Here is a 22,112-nt window from a genome sequence, read left to right on the forward strand (position 1 = left end):
GGGACAGGCAACCCCCCCGACCCCGCTCTGCTCCCCCCTGTCTGGGACAGGCAATGCCCCCCACCCCCGCTCTGCTCCTTCCTGTCTGGGACAGGCAATGCCCCCCCGACCCCGCTCTGCTCCCCCCTGTCTGGGACAGGCAATGCCCCCCCGCCCCCGCTCTGCTCCCCCCTGTCTGGGACAGGCAATGCCCCCCCGCCCCCGCTCTGCTCCCCCCTGTCTGGGACAGGCAACCCCCCCACCCCCGCTCTGCTCCCCCCTGTCTGGGACAGGCAACCCCCCCGACCCCGCTCTGCTCCCCCCTGTCTGGGACAGGCAATGCCCCCCCGACCCCGCTCTGCTCCCCCCTGTCTGGGACAGGCAACCCCCCCACCCCCGTTCTGCTCCCCCCTGTCTGGCATGGGCACAACCCCCACTCCCTGTTCTGCTCCCCCCTGTTGGGATGGGCACAACCCCCACTCCCTGTTCTGCTCCCCCCGTCTGGGACGGGCACAACCCCCACTCCCTGTTCTGCTCCCCCCGTCTGGCATGGGCACTGCCCCCCCATTCTGCTCCCCCTGTCTGGGACGGGCACAACTCCCACCCCTGCTCTGCTCCCCCGGTCTGGGACGGGCGCTGCCCCCCTGTTCCGCTCCCCTCCTGTCTGGGATGGGCACAACCCCCACCCCCCGCTCTGCCCCCCCCCCCATCTGGGACGACATCCACCCGCTCTGCAGGCCTGTGCCTGGGCTTGGGAGTAAATAGAGGGGGGCAGGGCCCTAAATTGGGACCATCTGTGGGGGAAGGAGGCGAGTTTCCTGCTGCACAGGAAGCGCTGACTCTGAGGGAGCCAGGCTGGCTGTGGGGGCGGGGCGGGGGGGGGGGGAACCAGACTAGCTGTCGGGGGGGGGGGCAAGAGCAGGCGCCAGGCCCAGGTCTCTAAGTGCGTCTCGGTCAGTGCAGCCAGCTCAGCTCCCAGCCCCCAGCTCCCCCAGAGCAGCACCCCCTACAGCCCCCTCCCCGAACACAGCCCCTTACAGCCCCCTCCCCAGAGCAGCGCCCCTACAGCCCCTTCCCCAAACACAGCCCCTTACAGCCCCCTCCCCAGAGCAGCAACCCCTACAGCCCCCTCCCCGAACACAGCCCCTTACAGCCCCCTCCCCAGAGCAGCAACCCCTACAGCCCCCTCCCCAAACACAGCCCCTTACAGCCCCCTCCCCAGAGCAGCAACCCCTACAGCCTCTCCCTGAACACAGCCCCCTACAGCCCCCTCCCCAGAGCAGCAACCCCTACAGCCCCCTCCCCGAACACAGCCCCTTACAGCCCCCTCCCCAGAGCAGCGCCCCTACAGCCCCTTCCCCAGAGCAGCAACCCCTACAGCCCCCTCCCTGAACACAGCCCCTTACAGCCCCCTCCCCAGAGCAGCAACCCCTACAGCCCCCTCCCCAAACACAGCCCCTTACAGCCCCCTCCCCAGAGCAGCAACCCCTACAGCCCCCTCCCCAAACACAGCCCCTTACAGCCCCCTCCCCAGAGCAGCAACCCCTACAGCCCCCTCCCCGAACACAGCCCCTTACAGCCCCCTCCCCAGAGCAGCAACCCCTACAGCCTCTCCCTGAACACAGCCCCCTACAGCCCCCTCCCCAGAGCAGCACCCCCTACAGCCCCCTCCCCGAACACAGCCCCTTACAGCCCCCTCCCCGAACACAGCCCCCTACAGCCCCCTCCCCAGAGCAGCACCCCCTACAGCCCCCTCCCCGAACACAGCCCCTTACAGCCCCCTCCCCGAACACAGCCCCCTACAGCCCCCTCCCCAGAGCAGCACCCCCTACAGCCCCCTCCCCGAACACAGCCCCTTACAGCCCCCTCCCCAGAGCAGCAACCCCTACAGCCTCTCCCTGAACACAGCCCCTTACAGCCCCCTCCCCAGAGCAGCAACCCCTACAGCCCCCTCCCCAAACACAGCCCCTTACAGCCCCCTCCCCAGAGCAGCACCCCCTACAGCCCCCTCCCCAAACACAGCCCCTTACAGCCCCCTCCCCAGAGCAGCAACCCCTACAGCCTCTCCCTGAACACAGCCCCCTACAGCCCCCTCCCCAGAGCAGCGCCCCTACAGCCCCTTCCCCAGAGCAGCAACCCCTACAGCCCCCTCCCTGAACACAGCCCCTTACAGCACCCTCCCCAGAGCAGCAACCCCTACAGCCCCCTCCCCGAACACAGCCCCTTACAGCCCCCTCCCCAGAGCAGCAACCCCTACAGCCTCTCCCTGAACACAGCCCCCTACAGCCCCCTCCCCAGAGCAGCGCCCCTACAGCCCCTTCCCCAGAGCAGCAACCCCTACAGCCCCCTCCCTGAACACAGCCCCTTACAGCCCCCTCCCCAGAGCAGCAACCCCTACAGCCCCCTCCCCGAACACAGCCCCTTACAGCCCCTTCCCCAGAGCAGCAACCCCTACAGCCTCTCCCTGAACACAGCCCCCTACAGCCCCCTCCCCAGAGCAGCACCCCCTACAGCCTCTCCCTGAACACAGCCCCCTACAGCCCCCTCCCCAGAGCAGCACCCCTACAGCCCCTTCCCCAGAGCAGCGCCCCCTACAGCCCCCTCCCCAGAGCAGCGCCCCTACAGCCCCTTCCCCAGAGCAGCAACCCCTACAGCCCCCTCCCTGAACACAGCCCCCTACAGCCCCTTCCCCAGAGCAGCACCCCCTACAGCCCCCTCCCTGAACACAGCCCCTTACAGCCCCCTCCCCAGAGCAGCGCCCCTACAGCCCCCTCCCCAGAGCAGCAACCCCTACAGCCCCCTCCCTGAACACAGCCCCTACAGCCCCTTCCCCAGAGCAGCAACCCCTACAGCCTCTCCCTGAACACAGCCCCCTACAGCGCCCCTACAGCCTCTCCCTGAACACAGCCCCCTACAGCCCCCTCCCCAGAGCAGCAACCCCTACAGCCTCTCCCTGAACACAGCCCCCTACAGCCCCTTCCCCAGAGCAGCGCCCCTACAGCCCCCTCCCCGAACACAGCCCCTTACAGCCCCCTCCCCAGAGCAGCAACCCCTACAGCCTCTCCCTGAACACAGCCCCCTACAGCCCCCTCCCCAGAGCAGCGCCCCTACAGCCCCTTCCCCAGAGCAGCAACCCCTACAGCCCCCTCCCTGAACACAGCCCCTTACAGCCCCCTCCCCAGAGCAGCAACCCCTACAGCCTCTCCCTGAACACAGCCCCCTACAGCCCCCTCCCCAGAGCAGCACCCCCTACAGCCCCTTCCCCAGAGCAGCAACCCCTACAGCCCCCTCCCCGAACACAGCCCCTTACAGCCCCCTCCCCAGAGCAGCAACCCCTACAGCCTCTCCCTGAACACAGCCCCCTACAGCCCCCTCCCCAGAGCAGCACCCCTACAGCCCCTTCCCCAGAGCAGCAACCCCTACAGCCCCCTCCCTGAACACAGCCCCCTACAGCACCCTCCCCAGAGCAGCACCCTGCTACAGCCCCCTCCCCGAACACAACGCCCTGCAGCCCCCCACTGCAGCCCCCCTCCCCAGAGGAGTGCCCCCTATAGCCGCTTCCCCAGAGCAGCAGTACCGCTACAGCCCCCTCCCCAGAGCAGCACCCCACTACAGCCCACTCCCCGAACACAACCCCCCACAGCCCCCACCCCAGAGCAGCGCCCCTACAGCCCCTTCCCCAGAGCAGCAACCCCTACAGCCCCCTCCCCGAACACAGCCCCTTACAGCCCCCTCCCCAGAGCAGCAACCCCTACAGCCTCTCCCTGAACACAGCCCCCTACAGCCCCCTCCCCAGAGCAGCGCCCCTACAGCCCCTTCCCCAGAGCAGCAACCCCTACAGCCCCCTCCCTGAACACAGCCCCTTACAGCCCCCTCCCCAGAGCAGCAACCCCTACAGCCTCTCCCTGAACACAGCCCCCTACAGCCCCCTCCCCAGAGCAGCACCCCCTACAGCCCCTTCCCCAGAGCAGCAACCCCTACAGCCCCCTCCCCGAACACAGCCCCTTACAGCCCCCTCCCCAGAGCAGCAACCCCTACAGCCTCTCCCTGAACACAGCCCCCTACAGTCCCCTCCCCAGAGCAGCAACCCCTACAGCCCCCTCCCTGAACACAGCCCCTTACAGCCCCCTCCCCAGAGCAGCACCCCCTACAGCCCCCTCCCCGAACACAGCCCCTTACAGCCCCCTCCCCAGAGCAGCAACCCCTACAGCCCCCTCCCTGAACACAGCCCCTTACAGCCCCCTCCCCAGAGCAGCAACCCCTACAGCCCCCTCCCTGAACACAGCCCCTTACAGCCCCCTCCCCAGAGCAGCAACCCCTACAGCCCCCTCCCTGAACACAGCCCCTTACAGCCCCCTCCCCAGAGCAGCACCCCCTACAGCCCCCTCCCCGAACACAGCCCCTTACAGCCCCCTCCCCAGAGCAGCAACCCCTACAGCCCCCTCCCCAGAGCAGCGCCCCTACAGCCCCCTCCCCAGAGCAGCAACCCCTACAGCCCCCTCCCTGAACACAGCCCCTTACAGCCCCCTCCCCAGAGCAGCAACCCCTACAGCCTCTCCCTGAACACAGCCCCCTACAGCCCCTTCCCCAGAGCAGCGCCCCTACAGCCCCTTCCCCAGAGCAGCAACCCCTACAGCCCCCTCCCTGAACACAGCCCCTTACAGCCCCCTCCCCAGAGCAGCAACCCCTACAGCCCCCTCCCCGAACACAGCCCCTTACAGCCCCCTCCCCAGAGCAGCGCCCCTACAGCCCCCTCCCCAGAGCAGCACCCCCTACAGCCCCTTCCCCAGAGCAGCAACCCCTACAGCCCCCTCCCCGAACACAGCCCCTTACAGCCCCCTCCCCAGAGCAGCAACCCCTACAGCCTCTCCCTGAACACAGCCCCTTACAGCCCCCTCCCCAGAGCAGCGCCCCTACAGCCCCTTCCCCAGAGCAGCAACCCCTACAGCCCCCTCCCCGAACACAGCCCCTTACAGCCCCCTCCCCAGAGCAGCAACCCCTACAGCCTCTCCCTGAACACAGCCCCCTACAGCCCCTTCCCCAGAGCAGCACCCCTACAGCCCCTTCCCCAGAGCAGCAACCCCTACAGCCCCCTCCCTGAACACAGCCCCTTACAGCCCCCTCCCCAGAGCAGCAACCCCTACAGCCTCTCCCTGAACACAGCCCCCTACAGCCCCTTCCCCAGAGCAGCGCCCCTACAGCCCCTTCCCCAGAGCAGCAACCCCTACAGCCCCCTCCCCGAACACAGCCCCTTACAGCCCCCTCCCCAGAGCAGCAACCCCTACAGCCCCCTCCCCGAACACAGCCCCTTACAGCCCCCTCCCCAGAGCAGCGCCCCTACAGCCCCCTCCCCAGAGCAGCACCCCCTACAGCCCCTTCCCCAGAGCAGCAACCCCTACAGCCCCCTCCCCGAACACAGCCCCTTACAGCCCCCTCCCCAGAGCAGCAACCCCTACAGCCTCTCCCTGAACACAGCCCCTTACAGCCCCCTCCCCAGAGCAGCAACCCCTACAGCCTCTCCCTGAACACAGCCCCCTACAGCCCCCTCCCCAGAGCAGCGCCCCTACAGCCCCTTCCCCAGAGCAGCAACCCCTACAGCCCCCTCCCTGAACACAGCCCCCTACAGCACCCTCCCCAGAGCAGCACCCTGCTACAGCCCCCTCCCCGAACACAGCCCCTTACAGCCCCCTCCCCAGAGCAGCAACCCCTACAGCCTCTCCCTGAACACAGCCCCCTACAGCCCCCTCCCCAGAGCAGCGCCCCTACAGCCCCTTCCCCAGAGCAGCAACCCCTACAGCCCCCTCCCCGAACACAGCCCCTTACAGCCCCCTCCCCAGAGCAGCAACCCCTACAGCCCCCTCCCCGAACACAGCCCCTTACAGCCCCCTCCCCAGAGCAGCAACCCCTACAGCCTCTCCCTGAACACAGCCCCCTACAGCCCCCTCCCCAGAGGCGCGCCCCTACAGCCCCTTCCCCAGAGCAGCACCCCCTACAGCCCCTTCCCCAGAGCAGCAACCCCTACAGCCCCCTCCCTGAACACAGCCCCTTACAGCCCCCTCCCCAGAGCAGCAACCCCTACAGCCTCTCCCTGAACACAGCCCCCTACAGCCCCTTCCCCAGAGCAGCGCCCCTACAGCCCCTTCCCCAGAGCAGCAACCCCTACAGCCCCCTCCCTGAACACAGCCCCCTACAGCACCCTCCCCAGAGCAGCACCCTGCTACAGCCCCCTCCCCGAACACAACGCCCTGCAGCCCCCCACTGCAGCCCCCCTCCCCAGAGGAGTGCCCCCTATAGCCCCTTCCCCAGAGCAGCAGTACCGCTACAGCCCCCTCCCCAGAGCAGCACCCCACTACAGCCCACTCCCCGAACACAACCCCCCACAGCCCCCACCCCAGAGCAGCAACCCCCTATAACTCCCAAAGCAGCACCCCCTCATAGTCCCACCCCCCTGGAACAGCAACCCCCCCCACAGCTTCCCACCAGAGCACAACCCCATGCAGCCCCCAGAGCAGCAACCCCCCACCACAGCTATTCCCAGGCAGCAAAGTATCAGAGAGGTCGCCGTGTTAGTCTGTATCTTTGAGAACAACAAGAAGTCTTGTGGCACCTTATAGACTAACTGATGTTTGGAGCATAAGCTTTCGTGGGCAAAGACCCACTTCATCAGATGCATGAGTCCAAGCAGAAAACACTCCCGCACCCCACACAGAGCAGCCAACCTCCCCACCATCCCACTGCCCGAGCAGGGCACCCCCCAGCCTGGCCAGGACCCCAGCAGCAATGGTGTGAAATGGGTAGAGGTAGCCTCAGCATGAGGAAGGGAAGTAACCGCATGGGGGGCAAAAGGCCAGCCCAATCTGCAAGCGAGACCCCCCCAGCCCCACACCCTCCTCTCCCACGCTAGCACAAGCTCTGACGGCCAGGGATGAGTGCCTCCTGCGGAGCTCCCCACACGGCAGCCCAAGGGGGTCGCCGGAGCCCCTCTTTGGGCCTTAGTCATGGCTCCCCTGGCTAGGCCAGGCATCAGACAGGTCTTGAACCAGAGATGTGCACCCAGCAGACATCTGCCAGGCTGGACCAAAGGCATGTGGGGCAGGGCCCCCAGCTCTGAGTGTGGGGCCACTGGAGGAGCCATGTCATGGCAAGCACAAGATTATTAACCCACCAAGTGTGGGGTTGCTAGGTGCTAATGCCTTGTGGCACCACCCTACCCCCAGAGTAGGGCTGGGGCCTTCACCACCCCTAAAAGCAGCCCCACTGCTTGGCGAGAGCAAATGGCCAGGGCCAGCTGCAGCAAATGGCCTGGCCGTTTTGTGCCCTTCCCCTCACTGCCTGGCCAGGGCGGTGCTCAGCTCTGCAGGGCTCTCCCCAGGTCCTGCAGCCTCTTTGCTTTGGTTTTCCTCTCCCGCACTCCCCGCCTGTGGGCGGCCGTGCTCACAGTTAGCGCAGAGAGCCAGGCTGGGCAGGGGCTTGGCTTGCCCAGAGGCTGGCGTGCGGAGACACAGACAGGGCACAGTACTGGGGGCTGGCCGGTTGTGGGCAGGCGGTGATTGGGGTGGCCGTGTTGCCCCTAGATCTGCAGCTCAGGTTGGGGTGCATCAGGGGGATGCCAGGGGGTTGGGGAAGAGCCATGCTGGGCAGAGGCAGGATAAGGCTATGTGAGCTCCTGCTCCCTCCCCCGATCATGTCCTCTTTGGTGGCCTTGCTGCCTGGGGCTCTCCGCAGTCTGGGCTGCCCAGAAAGGCCTGCCTTGTTGGCACTCGGAGCCACCTCTGGCCCAGCTGGCTGAGTCCTGGGGCAGGACACACCCCACAGAAGAAGGGGCTGATTGTGGTGGAGGGGGACCTTGCCTCAATGGGGCTTTGTGTAGGGCTGGCCAGCCCCTGCTCTGCTGACTGCCGCAGCCCGGACGCTCTGTCACGGGGGGAGCAGTGGAGCTGAACCAGCACAGCAACGATTACAGGGGAACTGTAGGCCCAGGCACAGCCTTTGACTGAGCCTGGCCGGCCAGGGACCCCCAGCTCCCCACAGAGCAGGCAGAACGCTGGCCTGGCAAAAAGCCTGGCCACCCTGGTCCCCATCCCCAGCCATGTATCCTGCGTTGCCTTCTGCATCTCGTGCCCCTCCCCCCCCGACCCACAGCCCCCCTGCAAGCCCAGCCCCAGGCTGCCCAGCTCTGCTGATGCCCTCATGCCCGACCCGCAGACCCGTTAGCCTAGTCCTGGGCTCCCCCACCGCTCTGCCGGTGCCTTCACTCCTGATCCTCAGCCCCTTGCTATCCCAGCCCTAGACCCCCCCCAGCTTACTGTGACCCTCTCTCCTGACCCACAGGTCTGTATTTGTGAGCAGAGCAATGAGGGGCCGGGCATCACTGCCGAGGGTCAGTGGCAACCTATGTGGCCATGCCCGGAGCAGGTGCTATGCTGAGGGAGGGGAGAACAGCCGGGAGCTGGAGGGCATTGGGCCTGTGGCGGCTGTAGAAGGGTGGGGGGTGGGGGGGCACGGCAGGAGGCTGGCACACGCTGGGGCAGGGTGTCAGCCTGCCTGCGTGTCCCCACCCAGTACGGCCAGGAGACATGGAGCTGCTGGCACCGGATCGAGGTGTCAGGGATTGGTGCTGACGGGGAGGAGCTGAGCCTGCAGGAGCTCTTGGCCCAGCTGCAGGTGAGTTGCCCTGGACAGACATCCTGTCCTCTTCCCCTGCCCCGTGCCTCCAAGCTGGTTACTGGGAGGGTTTTAGGCTACACTTCGCTGGCCCTGGTACCAGCTGGTTTCTCCAGGGAGGCCTGGGCGTGCTGGCCTGGTCTGTGCATGGTCAGCCAGGGCTTGTGCTGGGGAGCTGTGCACCCGCTCCTGGAAAACATGCCCAGCTCTGGCTTGGCACTGGTGCCCCCAGCCCCAGGGCTGGCCAATGGCCAGGGCAGACCCAGCAGCGACTGGGGAGCACCCTCCACTTCCAGTGTTGTCCTATTCAACAAAAGGCCCTAGGACGTGAGCCCAGGGTAGCCTGGCACTGACCCGGTCCATCACTGGGCACTGCCAGAGCCAGTGGCCAAACCCCTCTCCTGCCTTACAGAGGGTGCAGGGCCTGCCAGTGCGCATGGTGCTGTCTGGGGCAGCCATCCTCTATGCCAGCTTCTGGTCAGAGCAGAAACGCAAGGAACAGCTCGCCCGCAGGTAGGTCACCCCAGCCCTGTGGGCCGGCAGCTGACCTCACTCTGGCCCCAGGCTATGGCCCCACGAGCCGCCCCCGCCCCCCCCGCCCCCCGCCCCAGTGAGTTCCTAGGAGCCACACTAGCTCCTGCCTCTGCCGGCCCCCGTGTAATGCACCCCCTCCCCCGACCTCAGTTACCAGAGCTCCAGCTCCCTGTACTGCCCCTCCCCCTGCTCTCTAGGGTGCCCTCCAGCTCCGCCCCCCCTTGCCCCCCGCCCACGTGGGCCGCGGCGCAGCTCCAGTTGCCTGGCTCTCCCAACAGCTGCGTGGCTGATCCCCAGCAGGCCTGACGTGCAGCATAAACATCCTGCTTCCTGCATGGGACCCCCGCTGGGCCCCTTGCTGGCTGTGCTCAGCCGGGAGGCCTGGGCCAGATGGCATCACCCCCAGGAATGGCCATGGCAGCTCCCCCAGCCGGCAGCCCTCACCAGTCCCCGCCCAGCTCCGAGCAGGGCTGGCCTGGGGCCAGCGTAGGGGCCTGGAGGAGCCTGCCTAAGAGCAGGGCTTGAGCCCCACAGGCTGGCATGGGGAGCCAGATACATACTCTGGATACCTGACCCCTGCCCACCCGAGCAGCTCAGTTGACACAGGCTTGCTGGGGGCTTGACTGGTACAATTTCTCCCTTCCCCTCCACACCCCCAGGCCTGGACACAGGCACTGGACTGGCCCTTTTTGGTGGCCCCATAGCATAGTCACTGTCCCCTTCCCTAGGCTGACGCAGCTGGCGGGCGACCTCCCTGGAGCCGCCATTCAGCCCTCCACGGTCCTGGTGCTGGAGCTGGTCTGTGAGGATGACGACATCTTACCCCCCGTGCACGTCCAGCTGCCCTGCGCCTGAGCCATAGGCAATGCCGGGGGCTCTGCCTACTGCCAGGCACCTCCATGGGCCTAGCCAGGCTGGGGGGCTTCGGCTGTGAGCCACGGGCCCCCCAGGCATTCAGTAGGAGGCCGGCCCCCTATGTGGACAGGCACACTGGGAACAGGGCCTTCCCACAACTAATAAACAGCAGTAGGAGCCACAGGGCTGCTCCTTATGTAGGGGGAAGGGGATTTAATGGGGAGATTCAAGAACCACTAGTCCCAGGGCAGTCTGGCACCAGCACCAGCTGTGCCTCAGAATGGGGCTCAGCCCGCAGCTGCCTGAACCATGGGGGCTGGGCTTGGCAGCCTTGGGCAGGTAGGGGTCAGAGCAGAAACGCAAGAAACAGCTCACCGGCAGGTAGGTCACCCCAGCCCTCTGGGCCGGCAGCTGACGTCTCTCTGGCCCTGGTCTATGGCCCCACGAGCCGCCGCCCCCCCGGCGCCGGTGAGTTCCTAGGAGCCACACTAGCTTCTGCCTCTGCCGGCCCCTGTGTAACGCACCCCCTCTAGGCAGCACAGCCTGGGACGACCACCAGCAGGCCCCTGACAGCTGGCAAGGGGAGCAGGGGTCAGCCTTTCAGTGGGTGCACCCTGTGCTGTACAGCGTCCGCCCACACAGTGTGTGCATACCCTGTGTGCGCTGGTGCAGGCATGGGCACTCTGTGTGTGTGTGTGTGTGTGTGTGTGTGTGTGTGTGCACACGCATACCCTGTCTGCGCTGGTGCAGGCATGGGCACTCTGGGTGTGTGTGTGCGTGCGTGCGTGTGCATACCCTCTGTGTGCTGGTGCAGGCATGGGCATTGTGTGTGTGTGTGTGCGTGCGCACGCGCGCTGGTGCAGGCATGGGCACTCTGGGTGTGTGTGTGTGTGTGTGCGCGTGCGCGCGTGCGCATGTGCATACCCTGTGTGCGCTGGTGCAGGCATGGGCACTGTGTGTGTGTGTGTGTGTGTGTGTGTGTGTGTGTGTGTGCATACCCTGTGTGCGCTGGTGCAGGCATGGGCACTGTGTGTGTGTGTGTGTGCATACCCTGTGTGTGCTGGTGCAGGCATGGGCATTGTGTGTGTGTGTGCGTGCGCACGCGCGCTGGTGCAGGCATGGGCACTGTGTGTGTGTGTGTGTGTGTGTGTGTGTGTGTGTGTGTGTGCGCGCTGGTGCAGGCATGGGCATACCCTGTGTGCGCTGGTGCAGGCATGGGCACTGTGTGTGTGTGTGCGTGTGCATGTGCGCATGTGCATACCCTGTGTGCGCTGGTGCAGGCATGGGCACTCTGTGTGTGTGTGTGTGTGTGTGTGTGTGTGTGTGTGTGCGTGCATGTGCATACCCTGTGTGCACTGGTGCAGGCATGGGCACTGTGTGTGTGTGTGTGTGTGCGTGTGTGCGCGCGCGCACGTGCATGTGCTGGGACCGATCCTGTTCAACTTGTTCATCAATGATCTAGAAAATGAGGTAAGCAGTGAGGTGGCAAAGCTTGCAGATGACACCAAGTTGTTCAGGACAGTCAAAAGCAAAAGGGATTGTGAAGAACTACAAAAAGATCTCAGCAAACTGAGTGATTGGGCAGCAAAATGGCAAATGAAATTTAATGTGGGTAAGTGTAAGGTAATGCATGTTGGAAAAAATAACCCAAATTACACGTACTACATGATGGGGTCAAATTTAGCTACGACAGATCAGGAAAGGGATCTTGGAGTTATAGTGGATAGTTCTCTGAAGACATCCACGCAGTGTGCAGCGGCAGTTAGTAAGGCAAATAGGATGTTAGGAATTATTAAAAAAGGGATCGATAATAAGACAAAAGATATCATACTTCCCCTATATAAAACTATGGTACGCCCACATCTCGAGTACTGCGTGCAGATGTGGTCTCCTCACCTCAAAAAAGATATATTGGCATTAGAAAAGGTTCAGAAAAGGGCGACTAAGATGATTAGGGGCTTGGAAAGGGTCCCATATGGGGAGAGGCTAGAGAGACTGGGACTTTTCAGTTTGGAAAAAAGGCGATTGAGGGGCGATATGATAGAGGTATATAAAATCATGAATGGTGTGGAGAAAGTGAATATAGAAAAATTATTTACCTTTTCCCATAATACAAGAACTAGGGGACACCAAATGAAATTGATGGGTAGTAGGTTCAAAACTAATAAAAGGAAATTTTTCTTCACACAGCGCACAGTCAGCCTGTGGAACTCCTTGCCCGAGGAGGCTGTGAAGGCCAGGACTCTATTAGGGTTTAAAAAAGAGCTTGATAAATTTTTGCAGGTTAGGTCCATAAATGGCTATTAGCCAGGGATAAAGTATGGTGCCCTAGCCTTCAGAACAAGGGCAGGAGATGGATGGCAGGAGATAAATCACTTGATCATTGTCTTCTGTTCTCCTTCTCTGGGGCACCTGGCATTGGCCACCGTCGGCAGATGGGATGCTGGGCTTGATGGACCTTTGGTCTGACCCAGTATGGCCATTCTTATGTTCTTATGTGCATACCCTGTGTGCGCTGGTGCAGGCATGGGCACTCTTTGTGTGTGTGTGTGTGTGTGTGTGTGTGTGTGTGTGTGTGTGTGTGTGTGTGTGTGTGTGTGTGTGTGTACGTGCGCTTACCCTGTGTGTGCTGGTGCAGGCATGGGCACTGTGTGTGCACATGCACACCGTGTGCGCGCTGGATATGCGCGTGTGTGCGTGCACGCGCGTGCATACCCTGTGTGCGCTGGTGCAGGTGTGCAGACTGGAGGTGTGTGTGTGTGCATACCCTGTGTGTGCTGGTGCAGGCGTGTGCACTGGATGTGCATGTGTACGCACTGTGTGCATGCCGTGTGCACTGGTGCAGGCGTGCGCACTGGATGTGCATGTGTAAACACTGTGCATGCCCTGTGTGCACTGGTGCAGGCGTGCGCACTGGATGTGTGTGCGCGCGTGCATACCCTGTGTGCGCTGGTGCAGGCGTGTGCACTGGATGTGTGTGCGCGCGCGCATACCTTGTGTGCACTGGTGCAGGCATGTGCACTGGGGGTGTGTGTGTGTGTGTGCGCACACGTGCATCCCCTGTGTGCGCTGGTGCAGGCGTGTACATGCCCTGTGTGCATGCCCTGTGTGCGCTGGTGCAGGTGTGCGCTCTGGATGTGCGTGTGCACGCACTGTGTGCATGCATACAGTGGAGATGGTTGCTCCAGCTGTGCAGGCCACACTCAATCTCCCCCCATTGTGTGGCCACTCCCACAGGAACACATGGAGCGAGATATCAGGCCTGCTGCACCCAGCACCCTCCTCACGCCATCAGGCTCCAGCCACACCCAGCGTAGTCCCCGCCGCTCCCCCGGGCCCAGCCTGGCCCCCCACCAGAGCCACGCTCCGCTTATAGGGTCCTTACAAAAGCTCTTTGTTTATTTGCAGAGCTAGGACGAAGTGCGCTGGGGGTGGGGCTAAATGTAGCCAATGATGTCGTTGCAGATGATTGGCTGCCGACTGCGGCTGCTCAAGAGGGCGGTAAAGCGGGTGCAGTCCATGCTGAGGTGGGCAATATCACTGTTCGACTGGTGGAAGAGGGGCCCCCGGGCCCGCCCAGCTGGGGCCCCTGGGCACGAGAGGCGCTGGATGTTGGGGGACTCGTGCCCACTGGGTCGGGGGGCAGGGGACCCCTTGGGGCGTGCCAGGCTGGCCAGTTTGCGCCGCATGTTGCCCGAGAGGCTGAGCAGGAAGCCGTGAGGCTTGGCCAGGCGTCGGGGCAGCTCTGGGGGTGGCCGGTGGAGTGGGGCACCCTCCTCGGGCAAGTCCATCCAGTTCTCCACCAAGTCAGCGAAGCAGTTGTCGCCCAGCACCAGGGGCTGGCGGTTGCGGCTTTGAGAGAGCAGTGCCACCGTCCAGTCCCGCCCATCTGCTGGCTCCAGCACCCGCCACTGCTCCAGGCAGGCGTCCGAGGTGGACTTGGGCCGGACTCGCTGGCCGGGGCCCTGGTTAGGGCTGCTGCGGAGGAAGCCACCTGTGGAGAGCCTGTGTGCCCGCTGGCAGGGGGGCAGGGGGTTTCTGCGCACCACTGGCCCCTCCTCCTCCCACCACGTACCCCCTGATGCCTCCGAGTAGCCCGAGTCAAACTCCAGGCTCCTCTCGCTGGCAGGCGGTGCACGCTCCTCCTCCTCCGGCAGCTCGAGGCAGCAGGCTGAGTCCGCCTCTGAGACGGCGGATGCCCGGTTCTCTGCAGGCCGCTCCCAGCAGGGCCCCAGGAGAGGTGGTGCTGGCTCAGGGGGGCTCAGCCGAGGGCCAGGGCCGGGTGCCCGCTTCAGCTCCCGGAGAGTCTGCATCATGCACTGCATCTGTTCCCGCAGCGTGTCCCCTGCCTCCCGCAAGCACAGCTGTGGGGAGAGGAAGGGGGTGAGGTCCTCAGGGCTATGGTCTGGCAGCCTGGGCTGCCCGGTAGCATGGGAGCCTGCACCCGTCCCCGCAGCAGCAGCCCTTTCTCCCATCACCCCTCCTGTCTGTGCTACAGCCCCATCCCTGTTCCAGCAGCCTCTTCAGCCTTCAGCCGCCCCTGCACTTCCGCAACCCCTCCTCCATCCCAACAGCCGCAATCGCCGTCACCTCTCCCAACACCTACAACAACCCCATCGCCATCCCAAGGTCCCATCACTCACCCCCACACCTCCAACAGCACCATCACCCATTGCAACACCTCCAACAACCCATCACTGTCTGAACAACTGCGACAGCTGCCACTCAACAACCCCGTCACTGTCCACACCTGCAGCAGCCATCACCCAACTCCTCCAAGGGCCCCATCACCCACTGCAATAATGCCTGTCGCTGTCTGAACAACCGATAGCTGCCACCCAACTCCTCCAACAACCCCGTCACTGTCCAAACCTGCAACAGCCATCACCCAACTCCTCCAATGGCCCCATCACCCACTGCAACACCTCCAACAATGCCCGTCGCTGTCTGAACCTGCAACAGCCATCACCCAACTCCTCCAACAACCCCGTCACTGTCCAAACCTGCAACAGCTGTCACCCAACTCCTCCAATGGCCCCATCACCCATTGCAACACCTCCAACAACCCATCACTGTCTGAACAACTGCGACAGCTGCCACTCAACAACCCCGTCACTGTCCACACCTGCAACAGCCATCACCCAACTCCTCCAAGGGCCCCATCACCCACTGCAACACCTCCAACAACCCATCACTGTCTGAACAACTGCGACAGCTGCCACTCAACAACCCCGTCACTGTCCACACCTGCAACAGCCATCACCCAACTCCTCCAAGGGCCCCATCACCCACTGCAACACCTCCAACAATGCCTGTCGCTGTCCGAACCTGCAACAGCCATCACCCAACTCCTCCAACAACCCCGTCACTGTCCAAACCTGCAACAGCCGTCACCCAACTCCTCCAATGGCCCCATCACCCATTGCAACACCTCCAACAACCCATCACTGTCTGAACAACTGCGACAGCTGCCACTCAACAACCCCGTCACTGTCCACACCTGCAACAGCCATCACCCAATTCCTCCAAGGGCCCCATCACCCACTGCAACACCTCCAACAACCCATCACTGTCTGAACAACTGCGACAGCTGCCACTCAACAACCCCGTCACTGTCCACACCTGCAGCAGCCATCACCCAACTCCTCCAAGGGCCCCATCACCCACTGCAATAATGCCTGTCGCTGTCTGAACAACCGATAGCTGCCACCCAACTCCTCCAACAACCCCGTCACTGTCCAAACCTGCAACAGCCATCACCCAACTCCTCCAATGGCCCCATCACCCACTGCAACACCTCCAACAATGCCCGTCGCTGTCTGAACCTGCAACAGCCATCACCCAACTCCTCCAACAACCCCGTCACTGTCCAAACCTGCAACAGCTGTCACCCAACTCCTCCAATGGCCCCATCACCCATTGCAACACCTCCAACAACCCATCACTGTCTGAACAACTGCGACAGCTGCCACTCAACAACCCCGTCACTGTCCACACCTGCAACAGCCATCACCCAACTCCTCCAAGGGCCCCATCACCCACTGCAACACCTCCAACAACCCATCACTGTCTGAACAACTGCGACAGCTGCCACTCAACAACCCCGTCACTGTCCACACCTGCAACAGCCATCACCCAACTCCTCCAAGGGCCCCATCACCCACTGCAACACCTCCAACAACCCATCACTGTCTGAACAACTGCGACAGCTGCCACTCAACAACCCCGTCACTGTCCACACCTGCAACAGCCATCACCCAACTCCTCCAAGGGCCCCATCACCCACTGCAACACCTCCAACAATGCCTGTCGCTGTCCGAACCTGCAACAGCCATCACCCAACTCCTCCAACAACCCCGTCACTGTCCAAACCTGCAACAGCCGTCACCCAACTCCTCCAATGGCCCCATCACCCATTGCAACACCTCCAACAACCCATCACTGTCTGAACAACTGCGACAGCTGCCACTCAACAACCCCGTCACTGTCCACACCTGCAACAGCCATCACCCAATTCCTCCAAGGGCCCCATCACCCACTGCAACACCTCCAACAACCCATCACTGTCTGAACAACTGCGACAGCTGCCACTCAACAACCCCGTCACTGTCCACACCTGCAACAGCCATCACCCAACTCCTCCAAGGGCCCCATCACCCACTGCAACACCTCCAACAATGCCCGTCGCTGTCCGAACCTGCAACAGCCATCACCCAACTCCTCCAACAACCCCGTCACTGTCCACACCTGCAACAGCCATCACCCAACTCCTCCAAGGGCCCCATCACCCACTGCAACACCTCCAACAATGCCCGTCGCTGTCCGAACCTGCAACAGCCATCACCCAACTCCTCCAACAGCCCCATCGCCCATTGCAACACCTCCAACAATGCCCGTCACTGTCTGAACAACTGATAGCTGCCACCCAACTCCTCCAACAGCCCCTTCCCCGTCACCGATCACAACACCTCAAAACAACCCTGTTCCCATGTGCCCCCATTATGTACTCACAGCCTCCCCTCCTACACTCCCTGTCCCATCCCTAGGCCTCCATCAACACCCTGTCCTGTCCTCATGCCCCCATGTACCCCCACAAACATGCCCTGCCCCATCCCCACACCCCGATGTGCACCCACAACCTCATTTACACCCTGCCCGTCCCCTCCCGAAAACACGCCCTGCCCCTTTCCCGCACCCTGATATGCACCCAAAACCTCATTTACACCCTACCCTGTGCCCTCCCCCAAACACTCCCTGCCCCATCCCCACACCCCAATGTGCACCCACAGCCTCATTTACATCCTGCCCCAAATACTCCCTGCCCCTTTTCCACACCCCGATGTGCACCCACAACCTCATTTACATCCTGCCCTCCCCCAAACACACCCTGCCCCTTTCCCACACCCCAATGTGCACCCACAGCCTCATTTACACCCTGCCCTGTGTCCTCCCCCCAAACACACCCTGCCCCATCCCCACACCCTGATGTGCACCCACAACCTCATTTACACCCTGTCCTGCCCCATCCCCATACCCAATGTGCACCCACAACCTCATTTACACCCTGCCCTGTGCCCCCCCAACACCCTGCCCCATCCCCACACCCCCAATGTGCACCCACAACCTCATTTACACCGTCCTGTGCCCTCCCCCAAACACACCCTGCCCCATTCCCACACCCCGATGTGCACCCACAACCTCATTTACACCCTGTCCTGTACCATCCCCCAAACACCCTGCCCCATCCCCACAACCTGATGTGCACCCACAGCCTCATTTACACCCTGCCCTGTGCCCTCCCCTGTCTCCGCTCCTCTCTCCATGCACGCCCCCCTGCCCTTTCCCTATACACTCCTACCTCATCCCCACCCCACACCAGTGATCTCTACACTGCTCAGCCCCCAGAGGAGGCCCCAGCCAACTCACCAGGCTCTGGGTTTCCAGGTAGTGAAGCCAGCTGGGCCCCAGGTCTCCAGAGCTGGGGGCTGAGTCTGTCCCCTCTCCAGCAATTGCAGTGCCTGGCCGGGGCGGGGGACTGGCTTGGCCTGAGCACCCAAGCAGGCAGTGGTCGCTGCAGCTGCAACAGCGTCTGCCTGGGTTGGGTGTGGAGAGATGGGAGTGGCATGTGCATGGCCCCCCTGCCCGGACGTGCACCCAGCCCCAGGGCACCACTTTCCTGCCGCTTCTGCACCAAGCGGGCCCATCCCTGCCCGCGTGCTGCAGCATGTCGGGGTGAGCAAGCAGCCGCCCCGCCCTGTCGGCAGCTGCAGCCGCTGGGACCTGACAAACAAATGGCAGCTGCAAGCGAGGTCTGGCCAGGGACGCTGGATGTCCAGAAGAGTCCAGCAGTGGGGGCAGAGGGCATGTGGAGGGACCCTGACTCCCACCAGTCCTTGTGGTGCAGGGTAGGAGGCTGGCAGTCAGGGTCAGGAGCAGCCCGAGGCAGCGCCCTGGGCTCAGGGGAGCCATTGGAGCTGTCCCACTCAGCCAGCACAGGCCTTGGGCCCAGGAAGGAGGGAGCTGAATGGCTCAGTGGAGCCAGGCACATGCAGGGCACCAGCCTCAGGGCCCTTGTCTGGGCCATCCCCTGCAACCACAGCCAGGCAGCTGGGCAGACAGCAGGGCTGGGGCTGTCCCAGGCACACCCAGCCACTGTGTCAGAGCTGAGAACTGAACTGGGCCTGGCTCTAACTGCTAGGCTCCACTCCTGCCTGCAGCAGGGAAGCACACCCAGGATGCCTGCTCTGAGACTGCTGAGCACTGCATCCGTAGGTGGCTGGCATGGAAGTGCTGTAATGGGAGGGGACAGAGAGCCATGGGCCTGACTGAGGCCAGGCAGTGCTTGGCATGCTGCCCACGAGCCACAAGGCCATGAGAGCAGGAGGGCTGTTGTGAGAGGCTCCCAGGTGCTGCCAGCCCCATGCTTTGGGGTGGGGCACTTCCTGCTTCCAACCACCCCCACACCCCACCACGCCCACTCACCGCCACACCTCCCTGTGCAGCACCCCAGTCAGGGTGCGGCTGCACTTCCCGCGCAGGGAGACACTGGCAGTTTGCAGCCTGGCCCCTCTGCCTGGCACAGCCCAGACCCTGGGGGCCTGAGCCCAGGGTCCTTCCTGCCCCACTGCACCTCGAGGGGGGCACTGACCTAGTCCCCTCCACCCTGTCCCTAACAGGGCTCACTCCAGGGGCACTCGCTTTGTCCTCAAAACAAGTTGCTGCCCCCAGTGAGAGCAGCTGGGCATGGGGCATGTGGATTGCCCTGGGCCCTGGAGGGCTGGCAGGACCCAGAGCATAGTTAGCATAGTTGTCCCTTTCCCATTCATTCCCAGGGTGTTCTGGGCTGTGCCCGCTGGGGCCCTGGATAAATGCAGCTCTGGAGAGGTGGTTGGGGCAGCTGGTCCCAGCAGCCTGGGCTCCAGAGTGCTACAGAAACCATCAGTCACCTGGCTCTGGCAAAGCTCCGTGCTGAACTGGGGCTGGGTTTGCACAGCACTGCCAGAGGGCTGACCCAGTGCCAGCCGGGGAAATCGCCCTGCCAGAATGCAGAACCAGGGCCCCAGTCCCAGCACAGACGCCTGTTCAGCCCCAGCCCAGGGATGCGCAGGGCCTACAGGCGGTAGACCTGCACCTTTGCCACCACCAGTCAGGCCCGAACCAGGGCTAGTGTGCGCGGACTGGCTCCCCAGTCCTGATGTCACTATTCTCAGTGGCTGATTGGTTCCCCCAGGCTCTGACCTCACTATTGCCAGAGGCTGATTGGCTCTCCAGCGCTGATGTCATTATACCCATTGAGTGGATTAGCTCCCCCAGCTCTGACATCACTGTCCTTAGTGGGCAATTGGCTCCCCCATCTTTGACCTGACTATCTGTGGTAGCTGATTGGCTCCCCAGCTCTGATGTCACTATCCCGTCACACAACAACCACTTCTTGGGCAGTTTCTTGACATCAGATGTAAACCAACAAAAATGGCTTCATGTCAACAGCCTGTGGGGGAAGGAATCCTGCCCCTGCCCCACACACAGAGATGCCCCAACCCCCAATGCTGAGCACATATCCCATGTGGATAAACGTGTAGGTGAGTGCCAAGGGTCCCTGCCCTGTGCCCACTGTCCACCCAGCACATGGCTAGCACCCAGATTTTCAGACATGCCCAGGGATTTGGGGAGCCTGGAGACCAGCAATGGGAGGTGCCAGAGTCACCCTGGGCCCCTGCCTGCCTGGCTGGGGGGCACTGCCCAGGGTACCAGGGCCATGGGGGGCACTGCCCTGGGCACCAGGGCCCCTGCCTGGCCATGGGGGGGCACTGCCCTGGGCACCAGGGCCCTCCGCCCGGGCGAGGGGTGTTCCCCCCCTCGGACTTTACACGTGAGTCCCCAGGTCCCTGGTCACGTTTGGAATTGTGGCGGCGATTCTCCAGCCGCGCCTAGCCGGGAGGTCCCCCACGCCCCTGGCAGGGCCGCCTCGGGGCACCCAGCCCCACGCAGAGGGCAGGGTCTGGGCCGGAGAGTCTCCGGGCCGGGGCTCCGGAGGGCCCTCCTGGAGTGCGGGGGTCCCGGCGGGAGAGGGCAGAGCCCCGGGCACCCCCTGAGCCGAGCCGAGCCGAGCCGAGGGAGCGGCCCCTGTGTCTCCTGGCTGTCCCGGCGCGGCGGGCAGCCGAGCCCCGGTGCCAGACGCGCTCCGGACACCCCGCCCGCCCCGCTCACCACTTCTGCCCGCAGGCGGCCGAGGGAGGCGTCCAGCCGGGCGCGGCGCATGGCGGGGGCGCGGCGGGCAGAGCCCAGGGCGCTCGGCGCTGGCCCGGAGCTGCGAGCGGGGTCCCGGGCGCTCCTTGTCCCAGGCCCGGCCCCCGCCCCCGCCCCGGAGCAGCCAATGAGCCCCGATCTGTCCCCCCCCCCCGGGCCGCGCCGGGCCAATGGGCGGCCGCAGTAACGTGACTCCCGGGGCTGGCCGGGGCCAGACGGCGCGAGGGGCCCTGCCCGGGCTCGCGTCCCGGGTCCCAGACCAGGCGCTACCCCCAGCCCCGGGGAGCGGCCGCAGGGGCGCGGGGTGCCAGCACCGCCTGCCTCTGATGCGCCCGCCCGAGCGCTTCCCTCTTGGGGCGGCGCCTCCTCTGCCTCCAGCGGGGGCCAGAAGCCGAGGGCAGCCCCCTGCTCCCCGTGGCCGGCCAGTGGCAGAGCAGTAGGTGGGGGCCGTGGGGCCTGGTGGGGTCTAACACTCAAGCCACGTTCCCTCTGCCGGTGCCCTGTGTGCGGCCTCTGGGGCTGCCCCTCGGCGGCCAGGCCCTTCAGAGCGACAGGGGACATGCCCCAGGCTGTACGGGGCTGGAGGCAGCTTGGCAGGGCGGAAGCTGCTGGCTGGGGGGCTTGGTGAAGACAACAGGGGGCCATGGCAAGGGAGGTCCCGAGCCCGCGTCTCCTGCGGGGAGGCCCTTGAGCTTCAGGCGCCAGGTCAGAAACCCTCTGGGGCCGCAGGGGTGTGTGCGCAGGTCTGTCTGTCTGTGCACGCGTGTCTCTGCAGACATGTCTGTGCACTGGTCAGACTGCACGTGTGTGCGGGTGTGTCCCTGGCCTTGCCCAGCTAGCCACAGGGGTGCCAGACCGCTGGCACCAGGACTCCTGGCTTCCGTCCCTGACTCTGGGCAAGGAACAGGCCCCTTGTGACCAAGGCAGTGTAGCCTAGACCTCCATTGGCAAGGTGGTGAGCCGGCTCTGGCTAGGGTTTGACCCTGCCCTGGAGGGCCACTTGCTGAGCTGTCCTGCCCCACTCCATGCCTATGCTCTGGGCTGCCCTGCAGGTGTCCTGGGTGGAAGGGTCAGGACAGACCATGGCTCCCCTCCTCCCCAGCATGGTAGCATCAGCCAGACCCCTGATCCACATTGCTCTGGGACAGCCCCATGGCCCCTCTGGGACCCCACCATGGGACAGGTATTTACCCATCAGAATTTAAAGCAGTGGCTCCCAAATGTCTTGTGTGGCAGCACCCCCCCCCCCATGATGTAACCCGTCTGCACCCCTGGGAGCCAGGCCATGGCCCCGTGCTCAGATCCGGGGCCTCCGCTGGGTTCAGGACTGCTTC

The 22,112-nt window shown here is 64.0% G+C and overlaps 2 protein-coding genes across 8 annotated transcripts in view; one reads left to right on the forward strand and one right to left on the reverse strand.

Annotated features, from left to right (window-relative positions):
• Window positions 1-10,213, forward strand: part of UBA7 (ubiquitin like modifier activating enzyme 7) — a 32,834-nt gene extending 22,621 nt beyond the window's left edge. For all 7 annotated transcript variants that reach the window (XM_075006022.1, XM_075006021.1, XM_075006025.1 and 4 more), the window contains exons 24-26: window positions 8,542-8,643; window positions 9,056-9,156; window positions 9,906-10,213. In XM_075006022.1, coding sequence (XP_074862123.1) covers window positions 8,542-8,643; window positions 9,056-9,156; window positions 9,906-10,032 — 330 coding nt within the window. In that variant the 3' untranslated portion in view covers window positions 10,033-10,213. The remainder of the gene's footprint in view (window positions 1-8,541; window positions 8,644-9,055; window positions 9,157-9,905) is intronic.
• A 3,197-nt stretch (window positions 10,214-13,410) lies between these two features.
• Window positions 13,411-20,876, reverse strand: INKA1 (inka box actin regulator 1). The gene is made up of 2 exons (XM_075006039.1): window positions 20,740-20,876; window positions 13,411-14,396 (listed from the first exon to the last, which is right to left on the reverse strand). The coding sequence occupies exons 1-2, from the start codon at window positions 20,788-20,790 to the stop codon at window positions 13,470-13,472; spliced, it is 978 nt and encodes a 325-aa protein (XP_074862140.1). The 5' UTR covers window positions 20,791-20,876; the 3' UTR covers window positions 13,411-13,469.
• Window positions 20,877-22,112: the final 1,236 nt, after the last annotated feature.

Source organism: Carettochelys insculpta, chromosome 11 (assembly GCF_033958435.1).
Source record: "Carettochelys insculpta isolate YL-2023 chromosome 11, ASM3395843v1, whole genome shotgun sequence".
Lineage (NCBI taxonomy): Eukaryota > Metazoa > Chordata > Testudines > Carettochelyidae > Carettochelys > Carettochelys insculpta.

Bases quoted from the DNA above. Each gene is read 5' to 3' on its own strand.
- INKA1 (XM_075006039.1), bottom strand. From the start codon at position 20,790: ATGCGCCGCGCCCGGCTGGACGCCTCCCTCGGCCGCCTGCGGGCAGAA. The intron at 14,397-20,739 runs GTGAGCGGGGCG...CTCTCCCCACAG, and splicing joins GCCGCCTGCGGGCAGAAGTG to CTGTGCTTGCGGGAGGCAGG.